The sequence below is a fragment of the Acomys minous genome, assembly GCF_964271855.1.
Source record: "Acomys minous genome assembly, chromosome: 10".
Lineage (NCBI taxonomy): Eukaryota > Metazoa > Chordata > Mammalia > Rodentia > Muridae > Acomys > Acomys minous.
In genome coordinates, this window is record NC_140491.1 from 76,393,044 (window position 1) to 76,419,935 (window position 26,892).

Genomic DNA, 26,892 nt, shown 5'->3' on the forward strand with positions numbered 1-26,892 from the left:
GTGTATAGATTGGATTCTTTAACTTATAAGCAGATGTGGGAATAGCAGCAGTTGCAGATAAGCGTTCATGTCTCATTACCATGCATACCAACATGCTCAAAAGGATTGCCACCAAAAAAATGAAGTTCGCCACATAGACTATTGATTTTTAAAGTAATAGCAGATGTGAAATTGTAGCTTTGCAGTTACAGGCCATCTCACTCTCTAGAAACTGTGTTCCCACAGGATATACCAGGGCAAATTTTCAAGAAGATCTAGCTTTATCCTCAAAGGCTCTGCAAATGGGTACATCCTTTACTGAGACTCACGGCAACAGCTCACACAGGATGATGGCCATGTGCTTATTACAGCAAGAACTAAGTGGACACTCAGACTGCAAGTGGAGGACTCTGCATAATTCCGGGTATTTCTCTAAAGGTAGATCTATTATAATAGATACAATTTAAATAACAAATTCATTTGGTGAAACAACAAAAAGATACATATAATTCCTAGGACTAAATGAATACGCCAGAAAAGTTAAAAATTCTAAAGGGTAAAAACAAAGACAACAAATGGAAAGACACTATGTTTTTACAGATGAACCCATCCTAAAATGTCACGACAATAGTGTCTTACAATTAACTAATCTCAATAAGCATAGCTACTGGTGTTCTCCTCCATAAGAGAAAAATGTGCCAGGTTGGGGAGGCACACACCTTTAATCCTAGCACCCAGGAGGCAGAGGCAGGTGGATCTGAGTTCAAGGCCAGAGTGAGGTCTAGGATAGCCAGGGCTATACAGAGAAACCCTGTCTCGAAAACAAAAACCAAACAAAAATAGTGCTGTTGAAGTTCACATGCAAAACTAGTCAGGAAAGTAAAAAAGAAGACTCACTAGATATTAAAGCTACTTTAAAACTTCAGTAGTTGAATTGTGTGGCACTGGAACAAGAGTGGGTGGAAACCAAATGGAACAGAATGGGAAGTCCAGAAAAGGACCTGAAAACACGTAGGACTTCTGGATGAATACCAAATCAATAAAAAAATCTAAATGAAAATAGCAGGCAACAAAAATGGTGACCAAAAATATATCAAGCTATTTTTGTGGCCTGGAAACGCTTCCTAACTATTATGATTGCCAAGATTAATAAAGCCAGTTATATAAAAATAAAAAAATCCAGCACAGCAAAATGCAGTATAAGCCATGCCAGGTGGAAACACTTGCAATCCCAGTACTTGGGAGGTCAGGAGCTGGGGCCAGCCTGGGCTCCATGTGTACAAACAAACAAACAAACAAACAAACAACCCACGTACCGCCTAAGCTTGCCTACCTCCTAAGTCCTGCCCTCCATTCCCAGCTCTGAAGAAAGTGACCACAGCATTAGTCTACATTTCAGAAATACCCGTGGGTCCTAGTCCGTGCTGCTGCTCTTGATCTGGATAGTGCTAAGTAGACAGCACTGTCATTCATTTCCCTTAAGGTCTCCTTTTTCTGCTTGTTAGTCAGACTTTGACCTCTGAAACATCACACACACACCCACCCACACACCCACCTACACCCACACCCACATACACTGTGCAATTATTACTTGAAAGCCAACTCATAAAGTTAGCTTTGGGTGGCTTCTGGAAGCTACATGTGGGAAGAGTCACCTGATTGGGCTTACTCTGCTTAGATGGGGCAAATGAGACACTTTAAGGGGAATCCCAATGTTTCCTCTAGAAGCCGGGCACAGGATACCCTAGTGATGGGTTTCCAATAAGAGCTTTGACTTTAGTTCTTTACTTAAGAGTCAGTCTTTAAAGTTTTGTGACTGGGTTTTATGTAATCTAGCTTGGTCTGCTTCTGATCCTCCGGTCTCCATGTCCCAAGTATTGCGATATAAACGAGAGCTTTATGAATGTTAGGCAAACACTACATCAACTGATTTGCACACTTAGCCTTGTAGTAAGCATCCCTAAAATAAAGTACTTAATCCACATGGTTGGAATTTGTTGCTGGGGAAGGAAGTACATCCTGTGTGACTCCTGGACCAGCACCTTGCATGTTTAGACCTGGTTTTCTCCGTCTCCCTACATTCCTTATCCTTGGCTGATTTTGCTATCAGCTTCTTACTGTACCAAGTCTTCACATAATCATATGCCAAGTACAGAGTCCTTTTTGAAATTATGTGCATTTGGGGATTATCATAAGGTCCTCTGATAGAAAATACTGAGTTGTATATATTATTTATTTACTTAGACACAGGGTCTTACGATTTTTTTTTTAGGCTGGAACAGAATTCCTAGAATCAAGTGAAACTCCCACCTCAAGCTCCTGAATATTTGAGACTATAAGCACAGGTGACCACACTTGCATCTTTGTCTGAGTCGGGGTGTCAGGCTCTGGAACTGGAGTTACAGACAGTTGTGAGCTGCCATGTAGGTGCTGGGAATTGAACCCGTGTCCTCTGGAAGAGCAGCCAGTACTCTTAAACTTGGAGCCATCTCTCTAGTCCCTTAGTACAGTACAGGTTTTTATAATCAGACTGTTTAAACCCAGCTTTGCTAACACTTGTGTCTTTGACCTTGGGTAAAAATGCCTCCACTAGGGCTGGAGAGATAGCTCAGTGGTTAACAGTACTGGCCTCCTTTGCAAAAGACCTGGGTTCAATTCCCAGCAGCTACACAGTGGCTCAGAGCCATCTGTAACTCCAGTTCAAGGGTATTTGGCACCTTCTTCTGGCCTCCACAGGCATTATATACAGGTGGTACCAAGACAAGCATGTAGACAAAATAGTCATAACATAAAATAAAGATAAAAAATGTACCTGGGTTTTCTTATTAGTCACATGCAAATAATAAAAGTGGCAATGGTGCCTGAAGGTACAGTACTGTGATTATTGTAGTTACCTGGGAGGAAGATTACAAGTTCAAAGCTGACATAAGCTATACAGTAAGTTCAAAGCCAGCCTAGGAAGCTCACTGAGGCACCACTATCTCCAAAAATAAAAAACTAAAACAAAAATAAAAAGAGGCCTAGAGATGAAGCTCAGTGGCAGAGTGCTTGCCTAGTATCAGTGAGACCCTACATTCAAACACAGTACTAAAAACTGAGTGACAAAATAGCTATGTGATAATTAAGTGCGGACAAGTACATTAAACATTTAGAAGAATACACAGTACCAATTCCCGTATTATAGATGTTAGTTATCATGGTTATGAAGAACAATAAAGTCACAAGGTGAAAAAGGCATGTGATCTGAAACACGGTAATTAGCAAGGACCTAAGGGGTTGCATTTGTTCAAACACCTGAGGCACCTTGGAAAGGGCATTTACGATAGAAAGAGTAGAATGTAAAGGGCCGGAGCAAGAAGACTGCCTGCAATAGGAAGGACCAGGAAGGAAATCAGTGTAGACAAAGAGACTGGCAAGAAAGAAGGTCAAAGATGCCTGTATGTCCACATGCGCCCTGTTTTCCAGGTGAGATAAGAAGTCAAGGGAAGCTGGGCACAGTGGTGCACACCTGTAATCCTAGCACTCAGGAGGCAGAGGCAGGAGGATCTCTGTGAGTTCGAGGCCAGCCTGGTCTACAAAGTGAGTCCAGGACAGCCAAGGCTACATGGAGAAACCTTGTCTCGAAAAACCAAAACAATGTAAAAAACCAAAACCAACCAAAAAGAAGTCACAGGAGAGTTTGAGCAGAGAAGGACCACCTTGACACACAGGTGGGCATGCAGGAGATGAGAGGTGAAAAAAGAAAAAGAGGTTAAGCACAGCTGGCAAGCTGCTGTAGTAACTCAAGTGACCGAGAACAGTGACATGGGCCAGGGGGTTTGCAGTGGAGTCCATGAAACGCTGGACATTTCATTAGATCTTATAAGGTTTCATGACCTGCATGTGATAGAGGAGAAAAGAGGAATAACACCAACAATAAAGCCAAGACTTTTAGTGGGACAACTAAAAAGCAAAATAGGTGCCAACTAAGATAGGTAGTCTAGAGGTACAAGGGGCCTAGAATTGTCTTGGATACAGGCAGTTTCTGTTGGTTTGCAATTGCTTGAAGAATTTTTAACAGGACACACAGAGAAGGTAGGTTTAGTAACACTGTATGTGCAGTTCTAGAGAGAAGTCTGGCCTGGAGGTAAGACACTTGGAAGAAGCCAGTAGGGAAACAGTAACTAAGCCATGTAACTAAGTATGAACACTAAGGGAGTCAGCTATGGCTGGAAAATAAGAGGAATATAATGGAGTCCAGGGACACTCCAATGATGGTCAGAGATTTAAGGAAAAACACTCAAATAGACTGAGAAAATAAGTTAATGCCAGACCTTGGCTGGCCTAAGTCAAACTAGCAACTTGAATTTAAGTTTGGAAAGCCACACCTAGAAAAGGGCAGCCATGGCAAGAGACCTGTATTTGCCCACATTAGAGAAGAATCCTACAGGGCTATGTCGTTAAAGTAAGGATGGAGTAAAACCAACACTCACATGTCCCCCTACTAGGACCATTGCTAACAGAAAGGTAAGGTAATATTTCTTGGTATTGAGTTCAACAGACACAGCTGTTCCCCTGAATTAGTTCCTGCAGGTTGCCAGTTCTCCGACATACCCACAGCCAAAGTATCTTACTACCCAAGTGATACCAAAACAAGGTCCTCGGCTGGTGAGACTTCTAAATGTTTGGTACAAGCAAACTCAACCCTCTTGTAACCGAAGGTACCTTCATATTAGGACCTCATGAACTTCTTCCTTAAGCATAAGAACATGAACACACACGAACACACACACACACACACACACACACACACACACACACACACACACACACTTACTCACTCTGCAGCGGGAGATAGATGGCTCAGTGACTAAGAGCGCTTGCTGAATTTCAAGAGGACGCCATTTCCATTCTTGGCACCTATACCAGCAGCTCACAAGTCCTGGCTCCATGGGATCCAATGCCTGTTTCTGATCTTTGCAGACACCTGGCCACACATGGCACACACCCATACCCACACAGAGCCACAGTGCATATACATAAACAAAGTACATTTTAAAAATAATCAAACATAAAAACTGAAAATGCTTTCTAAAAGGATACAGACATTTATTTTCATCTCATAAATGACCATGAAGTGTTTCACAGTGAGCACAGTGAACAAAAGAAAAGTCAGTTCCCCATGTTCTCCAGATCCCAGATTCTACCCATGTTCTCAGAACCCAAGGCTCTGAAAATGGTATCTTTTTTTTTCCCTCCTAAGACAGGGTTTCTCTGTGTAGCCATGGCTGTCTTGGACTCACCTTGTAGACCAGGTTGGCCTCGAACTCACAGAGATCCACCTGTCTCTGCCTCCTGAGTGCTGGGATCACAGGTGTGCACCACCATGCCTGACTTTGAAAATGGTATCTTAAGTAGTGAAAGTAGACTCAAGTGTAGGAATTATGTGATAGACAAGATCAATAGCTGCTTATTAAGCTCAAAGAAGTAAAAGCAAAGACTAAATAAACTATAATAGGCAATATAATATATCAAAAGGAACCAGAGAAATAAAAATACATATAGCAACATGAAACTCAAGATGGATTAATAATGTGTTAGATACAGCTAAAGAGACCCTGTGAACTAAAGTAGGATGAGAAAAAAAGAAAAAAAAAAAGACACAATACCCAACTGAAACGTGATGTTGGAAAATACTGAAGAAGCTAAGAAATGTGGAAAGTGTGAAATGTCTCAGGAGATAGGAAAGAGGTTCAAGAGACAGTAAGTAAAGAACTAATGGCTCAGAACTGTCATTACCAGGAATGAAGAACTCCAGCCTAACAATTCAAATCGACCAACAGACCCTGACATGTTCAGCCAGTATGTACCCACCACAGGTTAAGTGCGGATCACTAGAGGCTAAGAGGGGGAATTTCAAAGGAGCAAAAGAGAAATAGAGCCCTGGAATTTGAGGGGGGCTGGCAGGAGACCAGGCGTAACTAACTATGTGGTAAAAGTCATTATCAGAGTACAGCAATTTTCACACATCAAACACATTAGGCCAAAGCTATTTCGTGATAGCCTGCTTTTGACAGCCATGTAAATCACCTACACTCGACACACCCAGCACTTAAAAATGTCAAGTTCACAGTGAATCTTTTCTTCCAAAGGAGAGAAAGCAAAACTAAAAAGAATTTTCCAAAGTTATTAGGAAAATTTTTTTTACTTGAAAAAAAAATTTGGGTTGGAGAGATGGCTCAGTGGTTAAGAGCACTGTCTGATCTTCCAGAAGTCCTGAGTTTAAATCCCAGCAACCACATGGTGGCTCACACCATCTATATAATGTGATCCAATGCCCTCTTCTGGTGGGCAGACAGAATATTGTGTACATAATAAATAAATAAATCTTTAAAATACAGATGCTACATAACCACAGAAAAAGCCAATTGGTGTGCCTACTTTTCCCTAGTGAAAACATGTTAGGCAAAATATGGGTCATAGCTGTCACACAGAAACTGATGTATCAATCACTTCCTTCTTCTGCCAGGAAGCTCATACTAACATGGAAAGCTCCTTTCCTTCCAAGAATGGGAAAAAAACAGGAATTTGGAATGAGAAAGAAGAGTTATACAGTATATTTAATCTTTATTTTTATTTCTCTCTCTCGAATCTTTATTTCACCATTCACTATGTACTTATTAAGAATCTTAAATGTGAGGGAGGGGGAGAACAAAGATACACATATCTAAATAGTCACAATGTGCACATTGGGGAAAGTATTCATATGCTGATAGAACTAGGCAGAATAATGAGTTTATCTGATAAATATGATGTAAGCATGAAGGAAGACCTAAAGACCTGATATAGAGTTTACCATCCACCTATGACAAATCCTATCCACTTACCCAGTTTTTTGCCTCCATTCTAAAACAGAACCAGATAAGCATGGATTATGATACTCTGAATAAAGTCTCATATGAAAGAGGCAAAAAGAAACAGAGACAACTCAGACCATAGGAAAGCAGAGAGAATACAAAATGATTTCTATGGCTGAAATGTAGCTAGGTAAAGCACTTGCCTAGCATGATGTGAGGCCCTGGGTTACAACACACATACAGTAACATGCGCACACACACGCGCGCGTGTACACACACACACACACACACACACACACACACACACACACACACACACAAATAAATAAATAAAAGTAATCATTTATGTTCCCAAGGGTATGAGAAGATATTTCAAATAAGAGATAAAGACCACCATATAGGTCTACTGTATGTGCATGTATGTATTACATGCACACATACATCTAATCCTCTAACTGTATCTATATGAAAGAAAAAAGACAGGGCCCTGATTTGGGTGCATTATGAACTGCTGTAGTATGTAAAGTGCCCATTTTCTTGAATGATTCCATTGCTTTTTCTGTTTCTGTACTACTCTTAAAGAACTATGACGTAATTTATATATTTATATGCTGGATCTCCTTGTCTAGATTTTTTTTTTGTTTGTTTGAGACAGGGACTCACTCTGTATCCCAAGTTGCCCAATCCTGTTTTGACCTTCCTTTAGTAGCTCCCCACTTCTCCCTACATCCAACAGATATACACACATATACAACTTAAGAAAGTATATTGAGCCGGGCGTGGTGGCGCACGCCTTTAATCCTAGCACTCGGGAGGCAGAGGCAGGCGGATCACTGTGAGTTCAAGGCCAGCCTGGTCTACAAAGTGAGTCCAGGACAGCCAGGGATACACAGAGAAACCCTGTCTCAAAAAACCAAAAAAAAAAAAAAAAGAAAAAAAAAAAAAGAAAGTATATTGATAAGTTCTCTAAAACTATAAAATTGTAACATCAAACTTAATAAAATGCTAAGCAAGAAAACACTTAGCAAGAAAATGCTAAAAATATTAAAAATTTAGGGTGGGTTAGATGCTCTTAAAATTCAGGATTTATTTATTTATTTGGTTTTTCAAGACAGGGTTTCTCTGTTTACCAGCACTGGCTATTCTGGAATTAATTTTGTAGACCAGGCTGGCTTTGAAATCACAGAGCTCTGCCTGCCTCTGGTGTGTACCATGATACCTGGACAGGTTTTATTTTTAAAATGAAACTAAACATGAGAAGAAAATGAAAAATATATATGTGGGGTCATGAATCTTGGCTACCAGCGATTTCCACTGCCAGGCAGAATAAACTGTGTAATATTTGCTCCTTCATTCAGGTTGATACCCACAGCAGAAGAAACATTCAGGAGCAGAAACAAGCCCCCAGCCCAGAGTGGACATGCTTTTCCCTAATTCAAGCCTGTTTTACTTTAATATAAATTATTACAGCTTGAATTCTAGTAACTTCAAAGTTTTGCTGCTGGTACTTCTGGAGTCATTGAAGATTTGTTTCAATAGCAAAATATTGCAAAAGTACTTCCAGGTTAAACCACTGTCACCCCACCATTCAGGCTCAATCATGGAAAAACAAAGCATATATAAAATTGTTAATATTCAAGATCATCACTATGTAACATGAGATGGAGTTCCATTTAAACTAGGTGTGCATTAAATTAGGTGTGCAGAAAAGAAAAGTGTTTAAAAACTAGAAAACAAGCCACCCATATTATCTCTAGCTCTGTAAAAGAAAAGAGTCTGGGTTATATAACAAGAATAAACCTCCCACCAGAGATCTTGGAAATCTTGCAATTTTTTTTCCTGCAGGAGGATTTATTATTTTCCACTGAGAGTCCATTCATGCGTTTCTTCTTGTTTCTATTCATAGCATCAGATCCTGACTAGCATGCACAACCTCAAAAGAAAAGAAACACTAAATACAAACTGTAAAATTAAATAAGTAAAACAAAGCAAAACAGAAGGGCACGTGTTAGAAGTGGGGCCCCTGGGGTTACTGCTACACACCTGGTGTGCATACTAGCTACACACCTGGTGTGCACACTAGCTCTCCAGGGACTCACCTTGTAGGCAACACTATTGGAGGAGTCCACAATGATGAACAGGGGTTTCCTTGTGAATGGATAGAGATCTCCAGGATGAAGGCTGTAGAAAAAACAGTGAGGAATTGTGTCACTGTAAGGTCAAGTCTCAGAAAAGTACTCTACAGTTTGGTCTTCCCAACATAGCAATGGAAGAAAAGCAAAAATTAAGGAGCAAACACAGAGACGTGTATTTACTGGAACATGTTGATTCTACCTGAAAAAAAGTTCAAAGACAATTGTTATTCAAGACCATTTAAGTAAAATGGTGCAGTAGTATCACCTACAGCTCTAACATGCAGGGGACTCTAAGAAGGGAACTATTGGAGCCCTGGAGTTCAAGGTGTATGTGTTTAACATCAGTGAGATAGATGAAAAAGCCCTCAGCTAAAAAGGACCCATACTTGGAGCTGGAGAGATGGCTCAGAGGTTAAGAGCACTGTCTGCTCTTCCAAAGGTCCTGAGTTCAATTCCCAGCAGCCACATGGTGGCTCACAACCATCTATAATGAGATCTGGTGACCTCTTCTGGTGTGCAGGGGTACATGCAAGCAGAGTACTGTATGTGTAATAATAAATAAATCTTTAAAATAAGGACCCATTCTTAAATATGATTAATCCATGGCACGAAAACCCAGAAATAGGTTTCATACAGGCGGCTACTTTGTCCTATTTAAAAGCTCTTTCCAAGAATATGGTTTGAAGTAAAGATAGAGTAGTATAATTACATCCCTATTTCAGTGGCTCTTAAAATGCATCGACTATTTTAAAGATGTTTTCCATTATTTTTGAAGATTCATTTATTTTATATGTATGAGTATTTCTCCTACATGTATGTAAGTGTATCATGTGCATGCCTGGTATCCTTGGAGGTCAGAAGAGGCAGTCAGATCCCACGGAACTGGAATTAAAGATGGCTGTGAACCACCATGTGGGTGTTGGAAACAATACTCAGGACCTCTGCAAAAACATCAAGTGCTCTTAACTGCTGATGTAGCTCTCTATATTCCTAAACATTAAAAAAGAGAAGGAAAAAAAAATCAAGCTACATTGCAATACTCCAGACAAGAAAGAAGGAAATCTTTTATTCTTTAGACATTTTTGTGTCAGTTATCTCTCTGCCTGTTAAATATGCACATTAGCTGGGCCACAGATCAATGGACTATAATGTCCAGTACTCAAGAGTCTCTGCTGTGGATTACAGTTTGTGGTGTGCATATTCTTCCTCTTCACACCACAGTAGACATCAGTATTCATGTAAATGTACATAACAAAGCAAAGTGGTGTGTAGTAAGAATTCTGGAATTTATTTCTTTAAAAAAACACAGAAATATAAGGATAATTTTCATTTTCATCCCAGGTGTGGCATATGGAGCCACTTTGCAGCAGCTGACTGTGCTTTAGAAGAGGCATGGTTTTGCCGGCCATCAGTAAGTTTCTGTGATTGTGTGACATTTAGAATTCTGGGAGTTTTTCAGAGGGTACATACATGCTGGGGCCCCCATTGGTGGAATCGGTGGTAGTTGGCCACCCAGGGGGGTTGGTTGCAGTTGGTTGCTCAAAGAAGAAACTAGATTCAGATCCGTTCACCACCCCACCCCCATCTATCCTCCTTTCTCTGCTATGTAGCAACAGGAGGCGACAGGGGGTAATAAAGGGTGGGGAAAAGAAGAACCCACACACAAAGTAGAAAAGATGGTTACAGTGGTATCTTACTAGTGATTATTATCCACCCTCAATATAGTTCACAATAAGTTTTTGCTTTAATTGTAAAATGAAAATTACATATATTCATGATGTATTACATTGACATCTATATGATATACATACACATATACATACATATACACACATCTATCTATCAATCAATATATAAGCTGTGTAATGATTACTACACTCAATCAGTTAAATATCAGGTCCATATTTGGCTCTAAGAGGTTTTAAGCAAATTTCAAAGAAATAACCCTGTGATGGCTATTCTTGGCTGTCAACTTGACTACATCTGGAATTAACTGAAACCCAATTGGCTGGGCATACCTGTGAGGGGTTCTCTTCTTAATTAAATAACTTGAAGTGGAAAGATCCACTTCTAATCTGGATCTCTGAGGTGGGAAGATCCACCTTTAATCTGGGCTATACCTTCTGCTGGCAGCCTACATGGGACATGGAAGAAGGAAATTTTTTCTCTTTGCCTGCTTGTTCTTGCCAGCAAGTCCATCTCTTCCTGGCATTTGAGCCCACTTCTGTGGGATCCTAGTATATACTGAAGACCAGCTGGGACATCCAGCCTATGGAGTGAACCGCTACTGGATTCTTGGACTTTAAATTGCTAAACAGGCACTGTTGGACTGGCTGGACAACAGCCTGTAAGCCTGCCTGCCTGCCTGCCTTTCTTTCTTTCTTTCTATCTATCTATCTATCTATCTATCTATCTATCTATCTATCTATCTATCTATCTATCTATCCTTTTCTAAGAGCAGTATATACTCTCTCCATCCATCCATCCATCCACCCATCCATCCATCCATCCATCCACCCACCCGTCCATCCATTGTCCAGCACTGGACCTTTTAAAGAGCAGTACATAGTCTCTTTTGCCCAAGTCATCTTCTGTTTGTTTTTTGAGACAGAGTCTTTCTACATGGCCCTGTCTGTCCTGGAACTCACTACATAGACCAGGCTGGTCTAGAACTCAGAGATCTGCTTGCCTTTGCCTCTGGAGTGCTGGGATTAAAGGTATGTGTCACCTTTATAAATATGTATGTGCACGTACTATTAATTTATTTACTTTTTTGGAGGGGTTTCAAGACAGGGTTTCTCTGTATAACAACTCTGGCTGTCCTGGAACTTGCTCTGTAGTCCAGGCTGGCCTTAAACTCATAGAGATCTGCCTGCCAAGTGCTGGGATTAAAGGTGTGCACCACCACCACTGCCTGGCTCATTTAATTAATTAATTAATTAATGTATGTATGTATGTATGTATGCATGTATGTGAGTACATGTGAATGCACTTTCCAGTCCAGAAGATGGTGTTGAATCCCCTGGAACTGGAGTTAAAAGTAGTTGTGATCTGCTAAACATGGGTGCTGAGAACTGAACTCAGATCTGGAAGAAAGCAGAAATTCTTCCCTGCTGAGCCATCTCTCAAGCCCAATACTCAACTTTTCTGATAGGTTATTTCTAAATCTTGGCTTTTGTGAGTAATGTAATGAAGACTGGGTGTGGACATCTTGTTGAGATAGTGTACTAAGTAACATAATTTCATTTCCTCTATGTATTGAGAATTTTCTAATTTTGGTTTCTTAAAAAAAAAAACAAACCAAACCACAGAAATGTTATGGGAATATGTTTTGTCTCAGTCCTAGGTGTGGGGCTATGAGGGTGCTCCACAGCAGCTGACTGTGATTTGCTCATGCTTTGCCAGCTGCGGACAGTTTGTGTGAGTGTGTGATGTTTGGGACTCTGGGAACATCTCAGAGGATATATAAATGCTAGGGACTCAACAGGTGTGGTTGCTGTTGTGGCTGGTGGCTGGTTGGATGGTGTTGGCTGTGGTTTGTAAAATAGTCTGTGTGCAAGGAAATGAGAAGAAGAAATTAGATATCCTGACAGCAAAGATCAAACTTGTCCCAAGGAACTCAATGGCCCCAATTAGCAGGAAGTGGTCTAATGGTATCTTTGCCCCCTCGCCTATCTAGTATTGGGGGAAGGGGGGTTAAACAGGTGGAGAAGGGTGGAAGAGAGTAAGGAATCCACAAAGTAGCAAACACTGGTCACATTCTCTATATAGACCAAAAAATGGAGTTAGTGTTTTATAGTTTATATTTTCTTCTTTGTAGTGTACATGTGTATGTGCTGGACATGAATGGAGGCCTGAGGTTAATGTTGGGAATCTTCTTAAATCACTTTTCACTTTACTCTGAGGCATTCTTTTAGTCAAAATCAGAGCTTTCTGAGACAGCGCAGCCTGGCAAGCCAGCTTGCCGCAGGAAAGCTCCTCTCCTCCATTTCAGGCCAACACACACACTCTTGTTTGTGTGGCAAGGGCTTTACCTGCTGGGCCACCTCCACAGTTATATATTTCAAATTTAATTATGCATTTATTTATTCATCTGCTCGTTCATTTGGAGACATAAATTACTTTTCTATGAAGCCAAGACTTTCTTGCACTTGTAAGTGCTAGGATCACAGGCATATGCCATTAGACTTGGCCTATTTTATTTTTAATTTATTTTTACTTTTTTGGTTTTTCTTTTTCTTTTTGGTTTTTCAAGACAGGGTTTCTCTGTGTAGCCTTGGCTGTCCTGAACTCACTTTGTAGACCAGGCTGGCCTCGAACTCACAGCAATACGTCTGCCTCTGTCTCTCCGTCAAACACATACACCTTCACCTCAGTGTTCACGTGGAGGTCAGAGAACAGCCTGTGGAGACTTAGTTCTTCTGCACTGAAGGTGTATGGGATTTAAATCAGGTCACCAGGCTTGGTGGCAAGTGCACTCACCTGCTGAGTCATCCTACTGGTCCTCATTGTTTACTTTTTGAGGAATAACCATACTGTTTTTCATAATAACTCTACCAGTCAAATTATATTCTCACAAAAGTCTTCAAGGGCTCTCAGCTCATACAGTCAACAACACTTGTGTTTTGCAGCAACTACCTTAACAGTAATAACTTCTCATGGTTTTAATTTGCACATCTCAGATGATTGTGATGCTGTACATGTATTTATGTATCTGTTATATTTCCTAAAATAAATAATGTAAGACTAAGGTGAGTAGCAGCATCACACTTGGCTTGGGAAACCTATAGCTATGAAATGAATAGTTTGAAACATACATAGGCTTGGTCTCCCCTCTCTGCTATTCAGTATGAAAGTAGATATTTAATATAAAGTATTATTAGATAAGCCTAGTATTGATTAAAAGCAGAATTTTCTCTTTCAGCCAGAGAAATTCTAAAGATAGCTCTGTGCTAGAAAAGAGCAAGCTTTCACACAAGAACAAAAACAGTCCAAAGAAACCTGTCTAGTAGCAAAATAAGTTCCTATTTCTCTTAATATTTAAAGAGTTTTGATCCCTAGAATAAAAACAGACACTACGTACCAGTGCATTTCCTTGTGGGACTGATTTCGTTTGTGGATCGCATCTCCATTTATAACGTCCCGGTTACTATTAGTAAGAACACCTCCAAAGTCGTAAGGACCTAAAAGAACAAAGGGAAGAAACCTAGAGTTCAACTGGAGGGTAACACCCAGTGACCTGATGCTCAGGTGCACGAGTAAATCTAAATCTCCCTTTCATATAAGCACAAAACATTTAAATTATCTTTGTATTTAACATGTTACTACAGTGCAATATTTATATGATTTCAGCACATTGCCTACTTCAATGTTTTTAAAAAATCACTGAATTATTTTCTAGATTTTTCAAACAGGATATAATGAGCAACAAAATAAGAATCTACAGCCAGGCATGGTGACATACCTTTAATTCCAGCACTCAGGAAGCTGAGGCAGGTAGAGCTCTGTGAGTTAGAGGCCAGCCTAATCTAGAGTGAGCTCCAGGGCAGCCAGGGCTATATAGGGAGACCCTGTCTCAAACAAAAAACATAAAACAACCCCCAAACAAAAACACAAAAACAAACAAACAAACAAGCAACAACAAAACCAAGAATCTATAGCATCTCATCGATTTGAGTGGTAAAAAGGGACAGAGACATATCATATTGATAGTGTAGAGGTCTCAAACCAGACCCATGTCTCATTGCAATGAATATTTGCAAGTAAAGATGTATGGACAAACGGGTATACTGTATGACACACCGCAGCTTCTACGGTGAGACTTGTTTTGTTTTGTGGGGAAGGTTGCAAGGGCAGAGGACAGATATGGAAAGATGGGGAGATGAGTGGGACTGGGGTGCATGATGTGAAATTCACAAAGAATCAATAAAAAGTTAAAAATAATATTGTTCATTCATATTGCAAACAAAATTTCAATCCCTAGTTTAGCAAAAGTACTTTACAAAAAAAGCTGATACTTCAAACTGAAATCTCCCTTTCTCTATAAATAGACATATATAGTGTGTACACACACACACACAGAGATACACACACACACACACACACACACACACACACACACATTCAGGTGCCTCATTATATTGCTCAGGCTGGTCTGGAGCTCCTAAGCTGAAGTGATCCTTCTGCTTTAGTGTTCTGAGTAGCTGGCATAACAAGGATACACTATTGTACCTGATTTAGTAAAGATGCTTTTAAATTAACTACTAAGTGAAAATTTAAAGAAAAGTTAGAATTAAACTTGAAAATTCTGATGAATAAAACTTCATTTTAATGAAATATTCTGCCAAATTCCAGTAAATGAAGAATCCATTATTCTACTATATATAAATTTCCTTAATTCCAGTTTATATGTTAGTCTTTCCCCACTGGTCATATGAGTAAGCTAACTCTTGTCTAAGTTGAACAGTGATTGTAGGATGTTGAAATAATCTTTGAGAAAGGACCACTCAGTTAATACCTATATTAATTATAAAAAGTAAAATAAGAAGCCAATAGTCTAACCCAGAAGACCCAGATTAGCTGCTTTAATAAAATGTTTTCAGACAAATATTTCAATATAAATAAAGCAACTGGCATTTAAATAAGAACTAGGGGCTGGAGAGATGCATCAGAGGTTAAGAGCACTGACCGCTCCTCCAGAGGTCCTGAGTTCAATTCCCAACAACCACATGGTGGCTCACCACCATCTGTAATGTGGCCTGCAGGTGTACATGCAGGTAGAGCACTGTATACACAATAAATAAATAAATCTAAAAAAACCATGCTCATGATAAAGTTTAAAAAATAAATAAAAATAAACAAATAAGAACTAAGGCAACCGTCTTCCCCCCTCCCTTGTACATGCCTGTAAGTGTTCCAGTATACCCCATCCCTGTACATCGCAGCTGGATCACAGACCTTTAAAAATCACTCCATAGAGATTTACTTTTTTTTTTTAACTGTAACATTTTACTACTTTGTAGGTCATGCAAGGAAGATGGTAGGTCATGCATTTTATAAAGGAATGCCAATTGCAACAGACAGATGAGGAGGAAAATGTTGAAAATGTTAAACTATTTTTCTCCGAATATTTAATTCCTTCATTTACATCTAAGTTGCTCATCTAGTCTGAACAATTTCTGGGCTTGTATGTTTTGACAGTTTAAAGTTTTATTCTGAAACAGCATCCCAATATTGCATCTACTAACAAACTTAAAAGGGTTGAAAATAAAATTGTAACAAGGACTTGAACTTTCACAGTTACAAAAGTAAACTGATTTCTACAAAGACCTTCAGCCATGATGCTGCCTCTGACCAGATCCCTGAATGTTTTTAAAGCTTACAATGATTCAATGATGTCAAGTAAACAGGCAGGCAGATTCCATAGTCCTTTGCAATATCAAACATTAAACTACATATGTATAATCTACATATGATGCTTCTGACAAATTTGATAGTCAAGTATGCATTTGATATATGTATTGTCTTATGACTTCTGGACTTCAAGGAATAATAGTTGAGCATGGAGAATTAACCTCATTCTCTCCAGCACTGTCACTAAACAAACAGACTGTGTTTTAAATTTGGAAGTTGTCTTTAGAAAGCTTCAGGTGGTCTCTGGGCTGTGGGCCACTGTCTTGTAGAAAACAGAGAATTCAAGCCCTGCTCACAGTGGGAGCATTCCTTTATTGTACCTTCACCATCAGAACGACCTGTGGGGAAAACGCCAGTGGCCGACAGGTAAATCAGAAGCACACTATTGGCAGGCAGCTCCTGAAAGGCAAGAAAACCACACATACAAAACCAGACAGGAAAAACAAGTTTTATTTAATGTTCAGGGCAATTTAAGGCTGAGAGGAAAATGATGTCATTTAACACACTGCTGTTATCATATTCCCACTTGTTCCAACTTAAAATCACATGGCAAAGACTCACTATAATCTGTGCTGTATAACTGTGCCCAAAGCTGTGAACACATTTTCTACTTGTAACTTCCCATCTGTTAATGTTCTCTGAAAACACGTAATGGAGGGAGAAAGATTTCCACTGGTGACAAAGAAGGGAAAACGCTCCTCTATACCTTCTTTTATGTAACCTCTGGGAAGATACCACCTAATTCTCATTTTCCCCCCTCTTTTTTTGAGGGTGTATAGGGCCCATACTGGCCTCAGCCTTACTGTGTACTGATGTACCCAGGCTGCTCGTGACCTTGGGCCTCTAACTCTTGTGCGAATGAAGGATCCAGGCATTTACCACATCCTTTTATCAGACAGTCACAATGTCTCAGAGAGCTGACTGCGTTCATGAATGCTATACACCCTGTTCTTGTTTTTCAGTTTTGCATTGAGTGTTAAGCCCAAAATTGTTTAGTAATAAAAGTCTGGAAGGAGAGAATGATCATTAACCAACAGTCTTTGATGTTAAGAATAAATTATTCACATCATAAGCAGCTACCATTTCCAAATCAGAAGGGTCAGAATTACTACTGGCACAGCACTTGCATACGTCCATACATCCAGGTCAGGCATCTCAGGAGTGACCAAGTCTACCCTGAGCACCCTTCCCCCACAGAAAGAGTACTGGGTCACACATACCTTAAAAGATGCTGCTAAGAATGTATACAGCTGGCTGAAGGTTGGTTTGTAGAGAAGATACTTGTGGGGGTTTTCTCGTCTGGTGGGCTTGTCAGCTGGCTCCTGTGGTGACACACCATAGTGACACATAAGTGATATGTGACAGCTGAGCTATCAGTGTCAGCAATTCCTGTCCCTTTTATCAGATATCCTAACTTTATTCAGTGTCTATGATTATTCTTATCAACTTCTCAGTGTCTTATCAAGAGTGTTCTTTTTGTTTTGTTACAGGAATTCTAACTTTCAGTAGTTCTACTGTTTGGCTGCCTAGAGTGACTTAGAGGTATGAGGCACCCATGGCTGGCTTGAAAGAACTCTTTATTTATACCCATTCCCCTAAGAGAAGCAGAAGTAGTAAGAGTTACTACTCTGGTAAATCATCACCTGTATTCCTGGTTTATTCATCTGGGAAGCTAAATTCATTGGCTCCCTCTCCAAGGCTTGCAGCATCCGGAACATGTCAACAGTTAATTCACTGAATTTGACCTGAAAGAGAAAAAATACCTTGTCATTTATGTAATAGACTTTCTGGGCATTAATTATATATTTACCCTTGATTTTCAGGTATACTTAATAACAGCTGATTACACACACACACACACACACACACACACACACACACACACACACACACACATTCATTTTTAAAATAGAAGTTATATTTTCCTGCTTCCTTTTCCTCCCTTCAATCTTCCCATGTACCTGGCACGGTGCACCTACATTTAGTGTTACTTATATGTATATGGACTCACAACTGACCACTTGGTATTGGATAGCCAACTAGGGGTACATCCCTGAGGATATTTCTCCCACTGTCAGCTTTTCTTAGTTGCCTGTAGTTGCGTGGGTTCCTACCATGCATCTTTAGCTGGAATTACTATATAGACCACAATGACCTTGAACTCAAGAGGTCCTCTGGCCTCTGCTTCTCAAGTGCTGAGATTAAAGGCCTGAGCCACCACACTCAGAGACAGTTGGTATTTTATTTTCTAGCATTTAATTACAAGACTGTCAAGAGGCAAACGTGGCAAAAGAATTGTGCAGTGATACTCCTATGTTCACTATTTACTTTGCGTAATTAACAGTGTTTTAGGCTGCTCCATCACAGTGCATTAATTTTCTTAAGCAGTTTCCAAAAAGCAACAAAAGTTACAAAAACACAGTCCTACAAATCACTGTAACATTTGCTTAAGCTGAGCTCTGTCTGGAGTCATACTTTATAATCTCTTCAGTGTCCTGGCACTACACAGCATCCTTCTCTATTTTCAATAATGCTTTTGCAAAAAGGCACCTAGGAACATGTGATGACAAAACAAAGGAAGGTTTATAAAATATTTGCTTCTTTAAAATGAAATAAAGATGCTTAAGTTAAGGTATTTGCTTAGAAAGATTATTCCCTGATGTTTCAAAATTGTACCTCAGACTGGACATGGTAGCTCATATCTTTAATGCCAGAACTTGGCAAGCAGAAGCAGGTGGATCTCTGTGAGTTTGAGGTCAGCCTGGTCCCAGGACAGTTAGGGCTACATAGAGAGACCTTGTCTCAAAAAATCAAAATAAAAATATACCTCATTCATACATACATAATACAGTGCTAGGGATCAGGCCCAGGGGCATCATGAATGCCAGGCAAATGCTCTATCACTCATCCCTAGTCCCATTTAATATCTAATTCTCCTCATACAAAATTTCATAGAGTAAAAAACAAAACACCCAAAACAAACAAACAAACAAACCAACCAACCCAAAAACAAACACACACACACACACACAAAAACAAAACAAACCTCCAAAACTATCAGTATAGGTATTTCTGAACACATTTAACATCCCAACACAGCGCTAAACTTCCAAAAACGTTATAAACCTGCACGACAGCTCCAAATGCTCACCACTCCTTATCTCTACACAAGAGAATGAAACAAGTTCTTCTAGGTCAGAGCAAGGGGACAATGACCTGGCTATCTGTCCTCTAACTGTCAAAGAACAGGCACCTGAGAAGACACGTGCCAGGACAGAGCAATGCAGTAGTTTGATGCATTCTTTTTCCTGTTTGGACAGGTTCTTTTTTAGTTCCAAGGAATAAACTCTAGACAGCAGAGCAAAGTTACAGATAGTTATTTTCCTATTTTTGAATTTGATTGCTACTTTTGATTGTTGTTTTGTTTTTAAAGACAGGGTCTTGCTGGATGTCATGCAGCACTCGGGAGGCAGATGAAGGTGGATCTTAGTGAGTTGAAGGCAAGCCTACAGAGTGAGAAGCAAGACAAGCAGAGCTACATAGTGGGAGTTTCTCAAGAATACCGAAAAAGATTGGCTTGCTACACTGCCTAGGCTGCCCTTGACTTACAGCAGTGCTCCTGCATCTGCAATGCTAAGTGTGTTCCACCACACCAAACAGAGGTAGTGCTATTAAAACCTACCGTCATGTTAGCAGAGCACACAGACTCCAAGGTTCAAGTCTGTTGGCTTTTATCTACCCGTGCCTGCCAGGTAGCAGTGCTCTCAGTGCTGACTTAACTCCCAGCAGTCCTTCAGACCCTCATTTGCTATCCCTAACCTAGGTTATTTCCTGCTCCACCTGAGGTTACAGCTGTAGACCATCAGACCCCATTTATGTAGCTCTGGAGCTGGAAGTCAGGGACTTATGAGCACATAGGGATGCTACCAACTGAGCAACATCTCCGGCCCTCATTAGCACTTTAGTTCTTTACAGGTGGATTTTTCCTAGGCCAAACCATGGAAGCAGGGTCACCTGAAAACAGCTTATAACACATATATACCTATACAATGAGCCAAACAACAAAAGTCACCCTTCTCTCCTTCTATATGGGATGACACACCAATTGCTATGGATTGTACCTTCCAAGTATCTGTGGAAACTAGCCTTGTAGATCTGTTTTTACCTCCATGTCTGTAGCAAAAGAAACCATTACCATTCACCGAGATTACTGTGAGATTCATAATTTTTCTGCCAACTGCACTGTGTCTTCAATCTACTCTGCACAACTACACCCAAAATGATCCTATGCAGAGGAGGTGGGCGTGCAGCAGCAAAGTATGCTGCTATATCCATATCTATCTATACATATATATGCAAGTGTCATAATGAAACCCATTACTTTGTATGACAACCAAGAAATAAAAAGTAATTTAGTTAATTATAAAAACTGACCTCAAAATGCAGCCCTCATTAGCTCCTGTCCTTGCCTTGGACCTAGTTTTCTGTGCAGTTGGGAAAAGACAATCTTCCAGACCTTTTCTTGCCCTTCTTGCTCTCTCCATCCCACCCAGGGCAGCCTTCTACCAGTGCACCCTCCTCCCAGATAGCCAAAACTACAGACAGAAGCGCAACTGTCATTTTTGCTTGGTGTGCTTACTCTGGAAAAATTCCAAGTTTTTGTTGTTGTTGTTTTTTGTTGTTGTTTTTTAACCCAGGGTTTCCTGTGTAGCCCTGGCTGTCCTGGAACTTGGCTTTGAACTCACAGAGATATGCCTGCTTCTGTTTCCTGAGTACTGAGATTAAAGGTGTGCACCATTACTGTCTGGCTCGTACTGTAATTCTTAACCAAAGCACTTTCTTAGAAAAACATCCCATTATCTATAGACTAGCTCATATTCCTTGATGCCAGACATCAGAAAAATATCTCTCCTTTGCTACATTTGCTGAAGTAGTATTATCTAAGTAGTTATTTTGTTAATAATCGTTTTTTACAAGTACACCGAAATCTCCATTAGTGAAGGCACTTTGTCATTTTCTTACACACACACACACACACACACATACACACACACACACACACACACACACACACACCCCTGGAGACATGACTGATACTTCATAAATACTGATTGGGCTGGAGATGTAGCTCAGTGGCAAATTAATAAACTAATATGCATCTTTTTCTGTCATTAAAAATTCTTTCTCAACAATTTACATACATACATACACATGGCACAATTGAATTAACCATTCCTCATAGACATAAGAAATGCTACAAGGGAAAAATTCCACCATGATCAAAACTAACCTTTTTAAAAGTGAATTTTAAGTATAAATCCTCCACAGTTCTTTACCTGATTATTACAATTACCAATAATGAGTGCATCAGCCAGAGACAACTGTCCCACAATCATGCCTTGCTCCAGCAAGGGGGCTCCTGTTTCAGCGAGGCGATTGGATGTGATAACAATGGTGTTATCATCATTTAACACCATCACAGGATCTGCCTGAAGACAAAAGCGCATTAATGGCTACACAGAATATCACTATTTGTTCTTCTCGAAGTCATATACACAAACAAATGCACAGCGCAGTTATTTGCCTGCCTATGACTATGACAACCTTTCTCTCAAGAAATTACCTCAATGAATGCCGCTACCTCTTGAAGCACCAGGTTCCACTCCACTTGATCTTCAGTATTAAAGCGATGAGTATAATCTTCAATTTCATCAGACAATTCCTGGTATTAGAAATGCCACAAAGAAAAGGGGTTATTAATAATTTCCATAAAAAGGCTAGTGAGATGGCTCAGTAGGTAAACTTATCTGCCACTTAGCCTGACAACTTGTGTTCAACCATGAAACCCACATAGTAAAAGAAGAGAACCAATGGCTGCACGTTATCCTCTGACCTGACACCTACCTCTGTGCCAACACACACACACACACACACACACACACACACACACTCTCTCTCTCTCTCTCTCTCTCTCTCTCTAAATGGATGTTAAAAGTTTAATCGCCATAAAAACCAGCTGTATTGTAATATTCCTGACAGAAAGTAACAGAATTATGTTTGATCAGTATCAATATCCAATCTAAATTATAACAGAAAACAAAGAATGAAAACCACAGATTTGCTTAAAAAAAATTCAGGATGATACACAACAAATAAAAACTTGATAAATATCTACTTCTTACTTGATATTATATCAGCAATGAACTTATTAAAAGAACTGCCCAAGAAACAAACTCATAAATGTTAACACACAAAGAACACACCCTTCCTTGGATTTAAATCACATTGTGCTTTGGAAATAGTCTAATTAGTAGATGAGGGTAGAATATCCTAGCAGAATACAGATCTCCTTCTAATGGGCTTGTGAAAATTAGGACATATTGAGTGAAATTCATTAAGAAGTTTGCTATCAAGGTAGGTATGGTGGCTCACACCTGTAAGCACTCAAGACTGAGTTAGGAGGATTGCCAAGAGTTTACAGATAGCCTGGGCCATATAATGAGTTCCAGGACAGCAAGGGCTACCTGGAACTTAGAGGTCAGCCTTCTAACTACTGGGATTAGAATCAAGCAGTACCATGCCTGGCTGGGTTATAGTAATTTTAAAGTACATTTATAATCTCAGCACTGGAGAGACTGATCCATGGTGATTACAAATCCAAGACCAGCCTGGATTAGATGCCAAGACTCTTCTTTAAAAAAAAAAAAAAAAAAAAAAGTCTATTTACCTTTACCAGGTCTTTCACAACATCCATTTTGTTAAGAAGAAGACATACTACTATGAATCTTGCATAGTATCGGAGTTTCTTAACAACCAACTCAGGCCTACAGTGGACAAAAGAGAAATAAGTCATCATATTAAAATGCAAAACATGTTGAAAAGGGGCTCTGGCCAGCCTGAGCATGGCAGGCCTTGCCCTTCCCCCACTTCTGCCTTGCTGAAAACCTTTAGATTACATTCCTGAAGCTAGCCACCAAGGAATATGCCCTTATTTGGCCACTTCTTCCTCCAGAGGCTGACTATCTAGGTCTAGCTATCAAAGTATTAAAGTCCAGCAATCAAGAACCCCATTTGGCTTTCCTAATCAACATGCCCATTTAAAATTAAATACCTCATCTAACACAGGGTCGTCCCCTTTACCTTACAAACTCCATTTGCCTATGGGCCACTCCTTTGTCTCGCCCCCTTGTCTCTTCCTCTTCTTATCTCGTATTCCATGCCCTTTGCTCCGCTGGGGCAAATAAATCTATTGTGCGGAGAACTTGGTCTTGGGGGGGTCCTGAGCTGATCCTTTTATGTTGTTTTGACTTTTTCTACTTTTAGATGGCTTTTAAAGCTTTATCATTATTCGAGCAGTGACAGAAAATTTCACATAAAGCCAAACAGCCTTAGCTTGCAGGGTAGTACTTGCCTATAATTCCACATCTCAAGAGGTGGAGGCAGGAGGATCAGGAGTTCAAGTACTAAGCTCAAGGGCAGCCTGGGATACTTAAGATTGTCTCAAAACTCAAAACCAGGTAGCCATTTAAACACATTTTACACGCTGATTAGGTCCCCATCCTACATTCTTTCATCCAACAAGCAGCTACTGAGAATTTAAGTGCATAGGGAACAGTGCCATGATTGGGACTGGAGAGATGGTTTAGCAGGTTAGAGCAGAACACTGTATATACATAATAATAAAAAAATAAATCTTTTTTTTTTTAAAAAGAGAGAGGACTTGTTTCTCTTGCAGAGGACCTAAGTTCAATCCCCAGCACCCACATAGCTCATAACAATCTGTAACTTTAATCTAGGGGCTCCACCATCTTCTGGCCTGCTTGGGCACAAGGCATGCACGTGGTGCACATATACATATACACATGAAATAAAAAATTTAATTCTAAAAAATAAGAAAGTCTTGATACTAAAAGAACAATGATTAAAAACACAACAAAAATCCTTTCTTCACAGACCTTAAGGCTTGAATAGTAATTTAAATGTTGGCGAGTTAAGGAAATACACAAAACAGTGGAATAAATATAATTGTAAAAAAAATACAGTTTGAGTTCTGCTCTGATTTGAAACTGACATGTGCCTACAAGCTCACATTTTTGAATACTTGGTCTCCACTTAGTGACAGTTTTGGAAGGCTCAAGGAAGTATGTCCTTGGAGGTACGTCTTGAGGGTCACTGTGCAGGTCTCATTTCTGCTTCAGTGACAAACCTGCCTGACTCCATTTTGAATGTAGTCATTCATCTGTCATTGAATGCGACATTGTTAAAAATTAGTTTCCATTTACTGTAAGAGCTGAGTTGTTGGCTGGAGGTTTGGCTCAGAGGTTAAGACACTGGCTGCTCTTCTAAAGGTTTTTAGTTCAATTCCCTGCAACCACATGGTGGCTCACAACAGTCTATAGTGAGATTTGGTGCCCTCTTCTGGCATGAAGATGTACATGTTGGCAGAACACTATGCATAATAAATAAAGAGCTGAGTTGATGTTTTAATGTCTGTTTCCTGGAGCCTGACCTGCCCCAACTCATGACCTTGACTTGTTTTTTTTAGAACACCCTGACCTTTGATCCTCCTTAACCTTCCCTAATCACATGGTGGCTTTTTTTTTTTTAAAGATTTTCTGTATTTCCCTATTGCACCCTTGTCTTTCTTCCATAAACCTGTTTTGCAACTTCCTGTGATTTTACTCCTTAAAAAGTGGCCAAAAACTGGACCTGGGTAGCTCTCTTTAACACAACTTAGGAGGCAGTTACTGGACAGCTCTTGGGTGTTCTTAAAAAAAAAAAAATCAAGCTTGCTTCAAATCTGGCTCAAAATTGTGGTGGTGGTGGTCTTATTCTCCCTGGTAGGATTTCCATTTTCTGGAGGCCCCAGTGAGATTTAGATCACTCACCCGAATTCTAAAGCTGGACCTTCCCTCTGGGGCTGCAGGGCAAGGGCGTCACCTCAGGAGGTGCACAACTTGAGAAGTTCCAAGGTTCCAAGGTGTGCACTGGACTATCAGAGTGAACTGCCGTGCTGAGAAAAGCTGCAGGCGTATACAGAGGCCTCCCTGGTAAGTCATAGTCTGGTCTGTTGGGACCTTGATCTGGGACATAGGAGCTTTCGACAGAACCTGAATATTCTCCTGTACAGAGCCTGGTTTTAGGTCTTGTCTTTAGCTTCATTTTTACTTTCTCCATTTTGCCTTTTGTACTTTCCGGTAATTGGTTTATTTTGGATTGGGGCAACTGAACTAGCAAGCCTAATAGTCCTCTAACCTGTTTTCTAAAGAATTCTGTCAAACTTTCCCACCCCCACCCCTAGCAGTAAAGGAGAATTAGATTATCTTATTACCAAGATGTGACACTGAATGGCCCACAGTTGGGGCTGACTGGCCCTCCCAGGGCACTTCTGACTTTCAGTTAGGCTAGACAGTGGTAATGGCACCCCAGGTAAGTTTGGCTACCCAGTACAGACTGGATACATCTTGCTTTGGGCTAAAGCAACTTCCAACTTGCCTCCTCTCCCTCCATGAATGTCTGTATAATCCAAGGTGGCCAAGCTCTGTCAGCAGATGGGCCCTTCAAGGGCCTATAGCAAAGACCCAGGAGCTCCCTCTGAAAACTGTTTTTACAGGACTCACAGGAGGAAGAACTCTTCCTTCCTTCATATAACCATATTTACCCCCTGCTCCTATTCTTGTCTCAACCGCCACCTTTGCCACCTCAGTCTCCACAACTAAAGACTCACTCTGCCCTCCTCCCACCTCTACCCCACACACCAGCTCTTCCCTAACTCCCCCTATCTTTTCCCTTCCCCAAATCCAGCACAGGGTGCCATATTACCCTCCCAAATCCTCCTCCAATTTTGGTTCTGGGGTGGCACCTCCTTTGGTCCTCCCTCCCCTACAGCTGTTTCCTGACAATCACTGTATGTCCCTTTCTCCACTACAGATCTCTATAACTGCACTTTCAGCACTAACCCTGATCCCTTAATTTCTCTGACTGACTCATCTTTTTCAATTATTTCCCATGGGACAACTCAACAGATTCTCCATGCCCCCCCTCTTCACTACTGAAGGAAACACATCCTCACAAAAGTAACTCAAGCACTCCCTGGAATAACTTCAATGGCCGATGACCAGAGCGCAGAGACAAGACAGGACAAAGGCTCTGTCAAGACACAGACCGCAATGAGACTACAACACAGAGAAAGGTAGGTGTTTACTCAGTGAGTACCTTCAGGTTCTGTTAGAAGGGATGAAATGGGCAGCCTGAAAGCCCACTAACCTATCTAAGAAAGCAGATGAACCCACACGAACCACCTTGGGCTTTCCTGGAGTGACTGCTGGATGCCTATTGGTTATATACCCCTAGAGACCCAGAGGACCAGGAAAATCTCAAGGCCATTAACCTTGTTGGCTACTCAGCTGGCCCCTGACATACATAGAAAGATACAAAAGCTTCTTCTTCTTCCTCTGGGAAACACCAAATGTTGGATGATGCCAGTGCAGTAGGAGAGCCCGGAGAACCCGGGGGCCCAGGATTAGGAA

At 40.4% G+C, this 26,892-nt stretch overlaps 1 protein-coding gene across 5 annotated transcripts in view; it reads right to left on the reverse strand.

Moving 5' to 3' along the window:
• The window catches only part of SCAI (suppressor of cancer cell invasion), a 108,550-nt gene that overhangs the window by 16,997 nt on the left and 64,661 nt on the right, over positions 1 to 26,892 (reverse strand). For all 5 annotated transcript variants that reach the window (XR_014782427.1, XM_084798160.1, XM_084798159.1 and 2 more), the window contains 8 exons: positions 23,091 to 23,187; positions 21,987 to 22,085; positions 21,700 to 21,852; positions 18,007 to 18,108; positions 17,584 to 17,685; positions 16,684 to 16,762; positions 14,034 to 14,133; positions 8,915 to 8,996 (listed from right to left, as the gene is read on the reverse strand). Coding sequence is in view for 4 of the 5 variants with exons in the window: in XM_084798160.1 (XP_084654286.1) it covers positions 8,915 to 8,996; positions 14,034 to 14,133; positions 16,684 to 16,762; positions 17,584 to 17,685; positions 18,007 to 18,108; positions 21,700 to 21,852; positions 21,987 to 22,085; positions 23,091 to 23,187 (814 nt within the window). In the remaining variant the exon portion in view is untranslated. The remainder of the gene's footprint in view (positions 1 to 8,914; positions 8,997 to 14,033; positions 14,134 to 16,683; positions 16,763 to 17,583; positions 17,686 to 18,006; positions 18,109 to 21,699; positions 21,853 to 21,986; positions 22,086 to 23,090; positions 23,188 to 26,892) is intronic.